Raw genomic sequence first — 13,639 nt, 5'->3', positions numbered from 1 at the left:
CATGCATTACCATACAAATCTTTTTGCATAATTATATAATTAATGATTCGATGATTTGATCTAACAGGAAACGCATGCCTCTTACCTCACAACCCAACTTTTTCCGCAAAACTCTCAGTACAATGATTTTCTCGCTGAGCTCTTAAATATAGGAGCAACGATCAGAATTGGAGCTTTTCGCTTATTCTAGATACAAGCGACAGCGAGATGAGCAGTTAAATTGACATGTATATCAGTGTTAGTATGTTAAGCAATTATCCAGTTTATTCCAAGAAAAGAGAATTATATGAATTTAGTTCATTCGCGAATTTCTTCATTTTCTTCGTATTTATCAGTACCCTAGGTTATACGGAAATTCAGTTCATTAATAAATCCCAGAATTGACCAACACTCCTTAACACATCTAATATCCGTGAAGTTGTTTCCCCGTTTGCCTCTATTCTCCACTCTTTCCTATTTCATGAACATGAAAATTATGATCCGCGAAGCTAATCTCTATACTTTGCATCTGAATTTACATTTATATTGCATGCTGAAATCATCAAAGTGAGGTATAAGAGTCCGAAAATCATGCCCATTAAAATGCGCATTTAATATTAAACCCATCAAGTTCACATACATACAATGAACTAGAGTAAAGAACTCGATTCCATCCTTTTCTACATTACATGTAAAATGAATTATCCATCAGCAAACTGCTACTTCTACCAATCTGCCACCCGATCTCCTCATCTCCTAATCCAATCCCAGCTCCACACACCCGCCCATAAACTCGGAATTTCTACCATTCTATAAAAAATCTCACCACACACCAAAGTACCCAGAGCTGAAACCACAAGACAAATAATAGTCGCAACTATTCCTGAAACAGCCTTGTCCACAACAAGATGAAGATATAGAGGAATAGCTGCCGAGTATATAACAATCGATTGGGTCAAGAAATAACCTAAGTAGCACACGTTAGCCTACCGCTTTCAAATGCTAATATAAAACAACAGTAGACTTACTCAAACTTCTTCTTCCAAGGGAAACCAGCACAGCATTTTTGAACAAATTTTGCACCGAGGTTCTCGTCTCCAACCACAAAAATCCTCCGCACAAAACCAACCAATCCGCAATACTAGGCGTTTGTTCCCTCAAATCCGGAGTGGTGTTAAGTCCACCCGAAGAACCATACATATCTGTATGAGCTTTCAATTCCGCATTTGCTGTTTCTACTGCCGAGTCCGACGTGATATAGAAATATTGAAGTCCGGTGCCAACCAAAAGGATGAATGTGTAAAGTATCCAAGACGGAATTCTTTTCTTGGTAATCCGTATCGGTAGTGGGAGACCGGCTGCGGAAATGATGAGGAGGGGCAAATTGGGCAGCAAGAGAAAGTCGGTTAGAAGCAGGCCGCTGATGGATATGAAGGAATAGGAGGATACCCAGTAGGCTGTGAAAAGAAAGAGGGGCGAGTATTTGAGGCGCCAGAGGGGTCGAGTGTAAGGGATTATGAGAGTGGTGATGTAGAGGGTGTAGGATTGGGAGTAGAGGATGGGGATAATTGATAGTGTCCCGGATGGAAAAGCGAGGACGGCGGATAAGTTGTATAAGGGTGTGTGAGAAGTAGATAGGAAGAGAGTGAAGAGGGAGTTGAAGAGGGTCAGAGGAATAGGTGAGCGAAGAGTGTAGGGAGCTTGGATGCTGGGATTTTTAGTTTCGGTTATGAAGAGGGACGTGAGATGGTTAGCGGAAGTGGTCTGCGATAGCAGGGTGACGAGAGAAAGTGAGAAGATTGTTGGAATGATGAGGCGGAAGGATCTTCGGAATATTGAAGATGCAATTGTTTGTTTACTTGGTGAGCTGATAAAAGAGATGCACAGAGTCCTCGAGGACAAGAAAACAAAAGATGAATAAATAAGCGATTCATTCCAGAATATTGGTGACAGAATCTTGCGAATGAGGTCCTGATAAGTCGGGGTGTTTGCAGGAAAAGTGATGATATTACTTTTGACTGTAGCAGGAACGAACGTTTGTAGGAATGTCCATAGGAAAGCTTGTAAAATGAGAAACCCGCGTAGGCCTAGAAGATAGGTAGATTGTGCGGTATTCCGAGGTGGAGGCTGGGCAAATGACTTCATGGCTATCATGATAATCGGCAATTTGTTGAATATTGTTGGCTATAAATGACAATTCAAAAAATGGAGAAGTATGCAATCCAATGCCAGTTAGGAAGAAAGTTTTGTCAATAGCACTTCAAATATTCTACTTGGACCAAGGCGGGACGCTCACTCATAGCTAGTATTCTAAGTCTACCCTGCCATGCAGACTATTGAAACCTCTGCTTGGATTATCCTCCACCTTCGAGTTCAGCTGGAATGTCTCATGCAAATAAAGATGTTTCCGAGACTTGACAAGCGATTTGTCTCGGGTAACAGATAGGGGCTAATAAATACAGCAGCAATCGATTCCGAAGATGATGTCAAAACTCCGTAGGTTGATGTCAAGATTATCCAAATTGAGACGGCGACCGATCTCAGTTTTGTTATCATTGGGGGAGAATAACATTTCGAGTAGTAGCATTGGTTTCAATGAAGTTCATTAAGGGTTGTTTAATAGGTACCGTTAACAATATTTAAAAGCAATCAAGTTTTTGTAGAAGAGAACTATTATGTAATTTATGTAAAAATGGCGCCTTCCAAAATCTATACCCTCTACCAAACAACTACCAGCGCTCTGTCTACACTTCAACCCTTACTGATTTGATCTTCCGCTTCGCCGTCGGCGGAGCCAAGCCTGCCCACCTTGTCGGCAGAGCTAGCAATAGAATCTCCACCAACCTCCTCGTCGCACTCCATAACCCGGATCTTTACTCCATCCGTTCCCTTCCTCTCTGTATCGGTTTTTTCAACCTTGTTCACTTCAGTCGATGCCTCAACAGTGACTACAGGAATACCGTCAATCATCCCATTCCGATTCAACCAATCTCTTCCAAACGGTGTTAATGTTGGTCGTCCCTTCAATGGCTCTTCTCGAGAGTCTCTCTTGATGTCTCCTGCCAATCCCTTCCCAAATAACCCTGCTATTAAAGATAACATAGGCAGTGATAAAAATAAGACTGTGTAACATACAACGGCCGTAACAATCAACACTGCCCAGTATGGCAGGATATTGTTAAGAGTAAGACAGACCCAAGAACCAAGAGACCAGAAGATCATACCGTGGAATAGATACATGCTGAAAACATGTGGGAATAATAGCATGAGGTGTTTTGCGGACAGAAATGACTGGACTAAGGGAGATATCGATGCCAGGCATTGGATCGCGGTACAGAATATGAGGCCATTGAAATGAGGAACCCAATAGCCTGGATAGCCAGGGTATCCGGAGTTGTGAGTGATAGTAGCTGGAAGGCCCGTGCTTGGGTCGGGATGGATGAGTGTTTCTTTAGCTATGATGCTGTAGTCGAGCCATTGGTTGAAGGTGTCTGCGCTAAGAGCCAAAAGAGCGAGGATCGTGAGAGTCAAAATTAGAGGGTAATAGATGAGAGGATACTTGTGTAGGTATCTTGGCATATGGTATGTAACTTCGAGATCTGTGAGTAGAATGCCGACCCAGAAGAACGAAGACCAGGAGAGCGAGTACCAATTGATCAACAACGAAAATACATAGAAGGGGAAGCGTTTCTTCGGGGTCGGAATAGAGGTTATGAGAAGGATGGCAAGAAGCGTAGTCCATGATCCCTGTATGATCACAGGGATAGTCCAGAGAACGCCAGTACAGTAGTTGAATGTTATGAGAGGGACTGCGTTTGGAATTGTGTAAGCAAGTGCGATGACTTCATTGAGCAGATATCCGATATGAGGAAATGGAATCACATAAGGCCAGGTGCTCCAGGTGATCGATGGCAAGAAAGGAAGATAGTAAGTTGCTCCTGAGAGAATGAGAAAGTATTCTAGAAGGGCGAATATTAAAACCGGTAACATTATTTGGAAGACCCGACTGACTATCTTCGAAGATATAGAAGAGAGGTCACCGTCATGCAGAAAAGGAGTAATAAGAAATCGAGCGGAGGTTGTAAAGAAAAGACCAAGGGCCCCTTGGTTGAGAAAGAAAGGTACAATGGTTTTATTGATCCATATTTCAGCGGAATAATGAGCAAAAGCACCAGGGGCAATGACGGCCGGTACGAAAGTCAGGCAGAAATGAAGAACAGTTACATTTATTGCTGCAATGGTGATGAGACCTGCTAAGTGATCGACTCTTTGACTTGTTTCCATTGGGGATGCACTTTCATGCGTTGAGAATGCCGATGTTGGGAATGTGTTTGTGATATTCTTCCCATCTAGACGAAATTGACTTTCTTTCTGATACTGCTGATTTATGGCGTTAGATTCAATGTCAAGCGTTATATGATCCAGTGTATTCGCAGCATTATTACTGTCAAGCCCCGAGACTCGTTTGGACTTGTCTTTAATGTCAATTTCAGAGCGACTGGAATTTGGTGAGTTAGGTACTGAAGGGGATAGGATAGGAGGCAACTCGTTGATAGATATTGCATTGTCGCTATTGTCGCCTGAACTACTTCCGCTAGTATTCCACTCGTGATCGACTTGGCTATATATATGATCAACAGACCCAATACCGCTTAAGCCTCGTTCCCCTGAATGACTCGCAGTCGGGAAGTTGAAAGAAGACACTAAAGTCGATGTCCCTGAATTATAGGATTCAATTCTTGTCCGATATGATGGGGCAGGTGTCAAGCTTGCATTTCTGGAATAGGCGTATGGAGGAGAAGGTGGACTTATCGCACTAGTATCATCCTCCGTAGAACGTTGGGGGTTTTCTTCTGCTTTCTTGAAGAGTTTGAGCCTAAGAAGAGCGTTCGTTAAAGCCGTCAAAGTTGAAACCATACAGCCGACACTGAACCAAATCGCTACCCATCGAAGTGTACCATGGGCAACGTGGTGTTCCCAAGGACTTACAGCGGCTGACGGGAAACTCGAGGAGCCGCGTAAAGTAGTGTTTTCCATTGAACATGCGACTCTGAGATTACATCGCGTATTGAAATCTGCATGATGCGTAGAATTCATTAATGACGAATTGAAGAATAGCCGAACCCATCCAATATTCGCATCTGAGATAGATATGGGTGGACCTTGCATAGAATATGGATTCCCTGTTGACCAATGCTTGATAAAGAAGGGGGAGGGCGTAGATGGCACAGAGCTATTCTTCTTAGAAATTGATCTGACGAGAACGTTTCCGATATACCAATGAACTTCGTTCTTTGTCCAATCCAGTCGAAATTCGTTGTAATTATACAGAGAAATATTCTTCTCGGCAAAAGTACTGAAGTTCGTGCCCAAGGATGGATTTGGAAATTCCGAATGAATCAAACTCGTAACCCAAGCAGTTGAGTTTTGGTTGGTATTCATGATGTTCATTTCCATGGACTCTGATTCGTTGTATCGGAACATCATTGAGAGCGAAGTTCCTCCAACTCCTTGACTTGAGGGACGAAGATAAGCCCGTGCTGAACCATATTGAATATCCTGTCTGACAGTCTTGATACTACCACCTGTGACCAAGTGATCACTATTTGGTGGATCTACAGACAGTTTGAGGGATGAATTTGAGGATCTAGCAGATGGAGAGAACAGTGAGACTGGATCGTTGTCCATTGAAGAGTTGCCATCTTCTTCACTGGCTGTTTTTGGGATGTTTCCATGAGTGGTGTTTGATGAAGTATGCTGTGAAGAAAGCGATCTGGACACAACTTGAGATGTAGAATCGTCTTTTTTGGATGCAAGTGATGAACTGTTGAGAAGCTTGATATTTACAGGATTAGAACCTTGGCGGAATATGCTGTTGTAATCCTTCTCGTACTTGTTTTCGTAGGACTGAAGTATGAAATCGTCCGAAAGAGTGTCGGTCTCATTGAAATAAGTGATCAGGGATTCCGTGAAGAGGTTTCCAGTTACGATATCATAATAACCACAAGAGCAATCATCACTCGAAGCGATCGTAGGGGTAGAAGAAGATTGGGCGTGCACAGAAAATGCAGCCGTAGAGAGTAAAGACAGAATAGAAAGGGTATGCATGATCAACAACAAGAACAGCAAGCAATGGGAGGAGAGGAATTCTTCGAGCTCACATTCATCATGACTTCATATTGTCAAAATGATGCCACAACATAGATCTTAAATTGCATATTCATGGGCTGCCATGAATATCAAATTGAAGTGCCCAGATCCTCCTCAAAGGCTGAGGCTGGCGACCATAATTCATGCTGTCTTATCAGAGTTTACTTTTTGGGACAGTTAAGTCTCAGACCAAATGTAAATTCTGGACATCTTAGCCAGTATAAGCATATTTTGTGAGCTGCGCATGCTTCACAAGTGGTTGAGGAAGATCTCACCAAAAGATTACAGCCCCGCACGTGCCCAAAGATTTACGGTGGCTTCAGTGGCTCATTCAGTGGCTTTTTAGCTCCCGACGGGTTCTTCCAGCGATATATTTAGATTCATGAGTTCTTCTTTTTCAAGCTTCAGTTGGCCAACGACAACATAAATTGTTTGTTATTGATCCGCATAGCAACATTGAAATTTACCTGTCAAGAAGCCTTCCAATATATGTTCATCGAATGGCTTGAAACAATCGCCATTAAACGCCCCTCAGGCTGCTCGTTGCATTATGTAACGAAAGAACGGGACTTTGCAACAGAATGCACCTCCAAGAAAGGAAAAATATTCAAGAATTCAGAACATCTACAAGCCTCAGTGCTGTATTTCAAGACATAAATTTCATGTAAATTAACATGTCACATTTTTCATCTTCTCATCTCGAACATCTTGTTGCCAGGCGTGCTAATTGACACTGCCCACAGAGCCACCTGCTTTCAATAGTTTGATCAGCTTGGGTGTGATGCTATTCATGGATAATACCAAGAGTTCGTCGAGATGGATCTCAATTACCATCTTGAATCTCATACGAAGCACGGAGAGGTGGAGATTGTTGTCTGTCTGTTGCTATTATTCTACTCCTTCACAACTCCCTCTTTCGTAGGCATTTCTTCAAGAATTTTACACTTTCGTTTCTTGTCCTTCTTCGTAGAATGTCAAAGCTATCTGATCCTTCCAAACCTGTTGCTCTGTGCACCTACGTGTCTAGAGCTTCAGCTTTCTTACTGGATTGGACCCCATTCATTCTGATTATCTCCTATTTTGTCTTCTCGACATGCCTTTACATGTTTTGCACACCAAAGTTAATAGAAATTTTCTGGCTCATCTATCTTTCTACGAATTCGTACACAGCAGCCATGAATGTTATGGAAGCTATCTGCAGTTTGAAGCCCAATAGAATCGCAAGAAAAGCACTTTACGACGTGGAGCAAAAGGGCTGGAAATTTCCCACTCCCGATGATCAACTTCTAATATTGGATCTCGTCATCGTCGCATATCTTCCAAACGAGCAAGATATTATCATGGATAGAATTCATTACGCTTTAGATCATATCATTTATCCCCAAGATAAGATCCGGATCAACGTATTATACAATACACCCAAACCCATCGAGCCACTCGAGTCCCAAATGAATGACCTCGCTGCGAAAATTCCCCGGTTGAGAATAATCAAAGTGCCAGACTCTACTTCCAAAGCACACAATCTCAATTACTTCTTTACCTTATACACTGGAGCACAGATTATTGCCTTGTTCGACTGCGATCACTACACTCATCCTTATGGCCCACGATGGGCAATCGAGAGATTTCTAGCCGACGATGAAGTTGATTGTGTGCAAGGACGATGTGTCATTCAGAATTCCAAAGCGACATTCTTAACTGGTATTATTGCAGTAGAATTCGACAAGATCTATGCTACATCACATCCCGGGCGAGCTGCCTTATTTGGCTATGGTCTATTCACCGGTAAACCCATTTTCTTCTTCATTCTAACCTATACATATAAACCCACAATATCTCTAACAGCACTCCAGGATCCAACGGCTACTGGCGCGCTAATCTCCTGCGCGATCTCAAATTGGACGCTAGCATGCTAACCGAAGACATCGACTCTGCTCTCCGCGCCCTCTCCCAAGGCGCCATCTGCGTGCACGAACCGAACGTGATATCCTACGAACTGGCACCCACAACCTTCCCCTCCTTTCTCAAACAGCGCTTACGCTGGGCCCAAGGCTGGACGCAAGCCAGCTACCGTCACTGCGTGCTCACATACCGCAAATCTCCACACCACAAGAAACGCAATCTGCTCACGCGTTTTGGGCTCCTCTCCCTCCTGCTGATTCGAGAACTGAGCTATTATCTCGTTTCGCAATACACATGTTTGATGATCAGTTTTCTGATCACCGGGTTTCCACAGACGGGAACGCAGTTGAAAAATATGATATTCTTCGAGTTTCCAGCTTCGGAATGGTTGTTCATTATTGGGTATGTGAATCTTTCCTCTCCATCACATTCGCACCCTCACGCACTCACACTGACTCCCCCATCCCCACCAGAACCCTCTGCCTCATTTTCAGCCTCCTAATAACCTACTTCCTCCTTTCCGAGTTCAGCAGTAAACGCATGATGCTCCAATTCACGCTTCTCTACCCGCTGTACCTCATCCTCGGGAGTTGCATTGGGCTGTACGGACACTTCCGACAGATTGTGCGGTACTCGGCTTGGAACGCCACGGTGCGGACGTGAGTTTCTTTTATTTTATTTCTTGCAGATGGAAAGGTTCTTGGGGTTTGGGGAAGGAAGGAAGGATGTATGTATGGTGTTGGAAAATATGCTTGGGAGGTGGGTATGGTATGGTATGGTATGGTATGGTATGGTATGGTATGGTATGGTATAGTGGGAAAGAGGTTTCACTTCCGAATAAATATATATATGTAATATCCTTCTAGAAAGAGAGAGAGAAAGAGAGAGAGAGAGAGAGAGAGAGAGAGAGAGAGAGAGAGAGAGAACATAATTTTTTCAATTCTCAAACGCTAGATTCCCAGCTACCCCCTATTTAATCTATCTAACTCAGTACAATACAATAAAATACAATAAAATACAGTAAAAATACGAACACAACATTTCCCCAACACACGAGATAGGCAGACAAACAGATAGATAGATAGATAGACAGTTTTTTTTTACACATATCCAAAATTCATTCTGCAGTATCGATTTCTGCACCATACCTCCCACTTCCCTCATGCGCGCATCGCATCGCATAGTATATCATCAAATCATCAAACCGCGACAGGAAAGTACGACGTTCCATCTTCGGTAATCACACTACTATTCCCCTCTCCTCTCATCACAATAGATTTTGTATTTTGTACTTTGCACACACCCACTTCTAGATTAACAGCCATCGCACAAACTTCTTTCCTCTCTCTGCTTTCCCCCATTCGACCTCTAACCTCCTGTAGGAATCAAGCAGTACGAGTGCAAAGCCAAAGACAAGATAATACGATACAATGAGACTTTTCTAGCATGATCCATATGACTCTTGCTCACTCAATCACGCAAATACACAAGGCATGAAATAATTTTGAAGTATGTTTTCTCCATTGTTCCTAATCTATCTGTGCTCAAAAAACCACCTTATCCTGTCCCATCAATTGCGCACCCAAAGCTAGCTTTATGGAAGCGTGTGCTAGTAACTGCTAGGCACAAACTCTCCCCGCCGAGCAAAAAATAAATCAGATCTTTTGTTCCCCAATAATCCCCACCATCTAAGAACAACATCATTCTCTTCCCATAAAGTGAAGCCCCCCTTCAAACAGCAAGAAGGCAACTCACTTCCAAACTATATCTCCATCTCCATGCACGCGAAGAACAAGCAAAGCAAGGCAATTCCGGCCTTGCAATGGTAGGAAAAACGATAAGCAAAAAATCCAAGCCCATCAAACACCCATATGTAAAATTCTCCCTAACCAGAGGCCCTGTTCCCAGAAAGAAGTACTTGGATGTACTGTAAAAAAATGAATGATCCAAAAACGCCTCGCTGATGTGTCGCATGTGATGGGAAAAAATATAAGCTGTCGAATTGCTCGATGCCGGTCCTCTGGTATAAATCATAAATTGAACCTGCCCGAACGCCTGTCCAGAGGACAAAATAAATCGTAAAATCATGTTTAAGGAGAGTAAGAAGATGGTCATCCAATAAATACATGGAGGACAAATGGGGAATAGAGATGTGAAGAATACCTAGTATCAGACTTGTAGGTCATCAACCAAGAGCTTGGTGATTTCTTCACATTTGAATCTCTATTCCCTCAAGTAATAACAATAGGTTTGTTATTTTTTGCTCGACTTTTTACCCAGTCGCATGAACCTAGTCTTTAACCACATCATGAGTTTTGTCCAAGCATTATGTGTTTTCTTTTTGGTATTTGACATTGCAGTATGACTTCTGTTTGGTGAACCACGACCGAGTTCCTCGGAGAGAAAGGGAGGGGCAGCAATTGATGCAGTATTGTAATTTTGTCCAAAAATTCCTTCACTTTTCTCATGTATAGTAAGATCAGACTTAGATCGCTTTGATCGCGTAGGTAAATTGTCGCTAGCAGAAGAACGACGATGTCCCCTTTCAATCTGTCTTGCTTCTTTTTGCTGCTTCTTTTCCATTGCTCGAATTTCCTCCCTTGCTGCCTTTTCTTCTTTCGCCCTCTCTTTCTCTTGAAACTTGCGACGTGCCTCTTGTATTGTTTCCGAGCGGAGCCGGTTATCAACGTCACTGCGACTCCGAAGACGAAATCCTTCCATAGATTGTCGGATAGACGGTGAAGTGGGCGACATGGTGTCGAGTGGTGAGGTCACGTCAGGGGACAGAACAGGACTTGTACGGGATGTTGGCAGACCAAGTCTTGATGAGGTCGGAGGTAGCTTTGTTTGAATTCTGAGGGTTTGCTGAAGCATAGGATTTGTTGAACCAGTCATTGAGTTTGCTTGATTTGACAAATTGGCTGTGCTACGGAAAGTATGCCGTAACTGATCCTCATCTTCGGTAAGTGCAATGCTGCTGTTTGTTGCTTCACTTTCGCGAATTGAGTTTTGGTAGGAAGTCCCTAAAGGAGGAGTGTAGGGTCGCGGGGTTTGTTGGAAAGGATGTACGAACGAGCCGGAACGCTGAGCACTGCCTGTTGTCGCTATTGAAAATTGCGATGTGCCGCTGGTTGAACGAGCATGAAACCCTCTTCTGCCTCCTTCTCGACTGTTGTATGCAATGTCGTGAGAGGAACGGGAACTGTAGCCAGCGCCATAGTCAAATATTCCGAGGCCATCTTGCTGTTCCTCCGCTGGCCGATCCAAGTCTAGTGAATTCTTTTCGCTCTGTATCAGTTTCTTAAAAACGGGTTTGACCTTAGACCTAGATTTAGATCCATGATCTCCATGGTAACTGGACATTGTTTCGATTGGGTACGGTGAGAGCACAAAAGCAATAACAAAAACAACGATAAACGGCAGGTAATAGCAATAACTAACACAAATTAAAATCAATAGAGACGCAACTCTCGAGTCCCTTTACAGAGACACTATATATCATCTACTTTGCATTACTGCTCTGCAGAATGAACGTTGTACAATACAAATCAAGTGAATAAAGATTGATTGATGCACGATACAAGACCAGGACGAGAACGAGAAGCAGAGCCAGACCGCCGACCGCCCCTTTGCGCAAATCCGGTATGGGGTTAAAGGATATTGGAATGTAATCGGTGAATCGGTTGCGGGCTGCGGGCTGCGGGATTTGCGATAACGATAACCCCTTATGCCAGCCAGCACCTGGGAACGCAGAACGGGTGGGTGGGTGGATGATGGATGGAAGAATGGATGGGTGGGTGGGTGTAGAGAATAAAAATGCCAATACCTGTAAATGTGCTCGGTGGAGCTGTCGGTGCCGGTGGAGGAGGAGGAGGAGGAGGTGGTGGTGGTGTTGATGGCGATGTTGATGTCGATGGCGATGGCGATGGCGATGGCGATGTTGATGTTGATGTTGTCGCGGTTTTTTATATATTTTTTTTATAATTTTTTTTTTAGTTTTTCTTATGTCCAGATGTTAGAGAAAGAAGGATAAAGTTTTTGTTTGTATGATGTAGTGTGTGTGTGGAGTGAAGTGCGAGTGAAGATTGATTTGATTGTTGGATTTGTTGGATTGGGTTTGGGGGATTGGGATTTGGGTTTGGGATTAGAGAGAGTGAAGGGTGAGAGTGAGAGTGAGAGAGAGTGTGAGGAGTGAAGTGTGTGATCTGAGTGAAGTGTGATTTGAGTGAAGTGTGAGTGTGATTGTGAGGATGGTAATGTGCGAGTATAGTCGTGATGGACGGAGTAACGATGATAACAATTCGAGTGGGAAAGTGGAATCGAAGCAGACAATGAATGCATCAGCCTCCATCCACCGGTCAGTCAATCAATCAATCAGTCAATCTATCATTTGCATTTTCAGCACACCCGAAGCGGCGCAGTATGAGTGAAAAGGGAATTTGGAGGGCTTTCATACGACGCTTTCTTTCTTTGCTCCAAAGCCATCCAACTTTCTAATTCATCATCTAAGCCAGATCCCTCCAAGCCCCGCTCCAAGCCATCAACATCTCCCGCCCACTTTGGAGCAATGTGGACGCGTTCGTTGATGCTGCCCCGTCCTGTCCAGTCCTGTGTGGTTATTGTGCAATGCTATGTGGTAGAGTACGAGATGTCTGGTCTGGTCTGGTCTGGTCTGGTTTGGTCTGCTCTGCTCTGATCTGATCTGAGCCGATCCGATCGGGGAGAGTGATCAGAGCAAGAGTAGCTGCGTTAATTCTCATCTGTACACAGTCAAGCCTCACAAGCAGTCCTCGTCCCCAGCCTTTGCCCAGAGACTTAAACGGCCGAGACCCCGACTTTTCACTGCTCACTCATCACTTACTCATCGATGTTGTGTCCGGCTTTCCCGAATGCGTGCTGTGCTTTGAAAATGTTGGATGGCTGGCGGGCGGGCTGTCTGGTTGGCTGGTTGGCTGGCTGGTTTCATGGCAGCATGAATCATAAGCGATGAAAATTGTAATTGGAAACGATACAAGACAAGACGATGGCTTCAATCGTTTGGAGAAAGTGGGAGTTTAGTTCTTTAAAGACAAAAAAGACCAAGGTCAAGGTCATGGTCATGGTCATGGCCAAAAGTCATAGGTTAGGTTAGGTTAGCACGAGTGGTTGATAAGTGTGAAATGTGATGATGATTATAAAGGCAGAGATCATTGGTGCTTTATATTAGGTTGAACCTACTTATGGCCGGCTATGTCTGTGTGCACTGTGTGGGAGGAAGGTTTGGAGGAGAGGAGGGAGAAGGAGAAGAAAAAAGTCGAGAGTGGGGACCAGCGACGAAGATCTCGACATGGTTGATGATTATGTTGTGTGTTGTGTACTTTGTCCAGGCAGGAGAAGAAGAGAGTGGAAGCGTGTCCATGTACATTTACATTTACATTGACTGTACGATTGATTCAATTGAATGGAGATGTGAAGATTCGTCCAATTCGTCCAATTCGTGCCATCCATTCCATCCATTCCATCCATTCGATTCATCTAGCTCATCCAGCTCATCCAGCTCATCAATTCATCAAATCATCTTCCCCCTCCACGTTGACAACACAGTTCAATCTATTATTAACCACTTCGG

The 13,639-nt window shown here is 43.7% G+C and overlaps 4 protein-coding genes across 4 annotated transcripts; 1 reads left to right on the top strand and 3 right to left on the bottom strand.

The window, feature by feature from the left end:
- Nucleotides 1-571: 571 nt before the first annotated feature.
- Nucleotides 572-2,252, bottom strand: BCIN_05g06950 (hypothetical protein). The gene is made up of 2 exons (XM_001548046.2): nucleotides 1,008-2,252; nucleotides 572-946 (listed from the first exon to the last, which is right to left on the bottom strand). Exons 1-2 carry the CDS (start codon nucleotides 2,131-2,133, stop codon nucleotides 729-731), a joined length of 1,344 nt encoding a protein of 447 aa, XP_001548096.2. The 5' UTR covers nucleotides 2,134-2,252; the 3' UTR covers nucleotides 572-728.
- A 385-nt stretch (nucleotides 2,253-2,637) lies between these two features.
- On the bottom strand, nucleotides 2,638-6,355 carry BCIN_05g06940 (hypothetical protein). The gene has a single exon (XM_024693166.1). The coding sequence runs from the start codon at nucleotides 6,085-6,087 to the stop codon at nucleotides 2,731-2,733; it is 3,357 nt and encodes a 1,118-aa protein (XP_024548951.1). The 5' UTR covers nucleotides 6,088-6,355; the 3' UTR covers nucleotides 2,638-2,730.
- A 548-nt stretch (nucleotides 6,356-6,903) lies between these two features.
- Nucleotides 6,904-9,103, top strand: BCIN_05g06930 (hypothetical protein). Its single transcript, XM_024693165.1, has 3 exons — nucleotides 6,904-7,914; nucleotides 7,983-8,433; nucleotides 8,505-9,103. The coding sequence occupies exons 1-3, from the start codon at nucleotides 7,101-7,103 to the stop codon at nucleotides 8,692-8,694; spliced, it is 1,455 nt and encodes a 484-aa protein (XP_024548950.1). The 5' UTR covers nucleotides 6,904-7,100; the 3' UTR covers nucleotides 8,695-9,103.
- Nucleotides 9,104-9,543: 440 nt separating this feature from the next.
- BCIN_05g06920 (hypothetical protein) lies at nucleotides 9,544-13,421 on the bottom strand. The gene has a single exon (XM_024693164.1). It carries the CDS (start codon nucleotides 11,392-11,394, stop codon nucleotides 10,285-10,287), a length of 1,110 nt encoding a protein of 369 aa, XP_024548949.1. The 5' UTR covers nucleotides 11,395-13,421; the 3' UTR covers nucleotides 9,544-10,284.
- Nucleotides 13,422-13,639: the final 218 nt, after the last annotated feature.

Source organism: Botrytis cinerea, chromosome 5 (assembly GCF_000143535.2).
Source record: "Botrytis cinerea B05.10 chromosome 5, complete sequence".
Lineage (NCBI taxonomy): Eukaryota > Fungi > Ascomycota > Leotiomycetes > Helotiales > Sclerotiniaceae > Botrytis > Botrytis cinerea.
Note: the sequence above shows the minus strand (reverse complement) of the source record. Positions and strands in the feature narration are given on the sequence as shown.

What these genes read in the sequence shown, in the direction of transcription:
- BCIN_05g06950 (XM_001548046.2), bottom strand. Translation starts at nt 2,133, where the DNA reads ATGATAGCCATGAAGTCATTTGCCCAGCCTCCACCTCGGAATACCGCA. An exon ending in CCTTGGAAGAAGAAGTTTGA is followed by an intron (nt 947 to 1,007) that starts GTAAGTCTACTG and finishes TGTGCTACTTAG; the next exon opens with GTTATTTCTTGACCCAATCG.
- BCIN_05g06940 (XM_024693166.1), bottom strand. Translation starts at nt 6,087, where the DNA reads ATGCATACCCTTTCTATTCTGTCTTTACTCTCTACGGCTGCATTTTCT.
- BCIN_05g06930 (XM_024693165.1), top strand. Translation starts at nt 7,101, where the DNA reads ATGTCAAAGCTATCTGATCCTTCCAAACCTGTTGCTCTGTGCACCTAC. An exon ending in TGGCTATGGTCTATTCACCG is followed by an intron (nt 7,915 to 7,982) that starts GTAAACCCATTT and finishes ACAGCACTCCAG; the next exon opens with GATCCAACGGCTACTGGCGC. An exon ending in GAATGGTTGTTCATTATTGG is followed by an intron (nt 8,434 to 8,504) that starts GTATGTGAATCT and finishes CATCCCCACCAG; the next exon opens with AACCCTCTGCCTCATTTTCA.
- BCIN_05g06920 (XM_024693164.1), bottom strand. Translation starts at nt 11,394, where the DNA reads ATGTCCAGTTACCATGGAGATCATGGATCTAAATCTAGGTCTAAGGTC.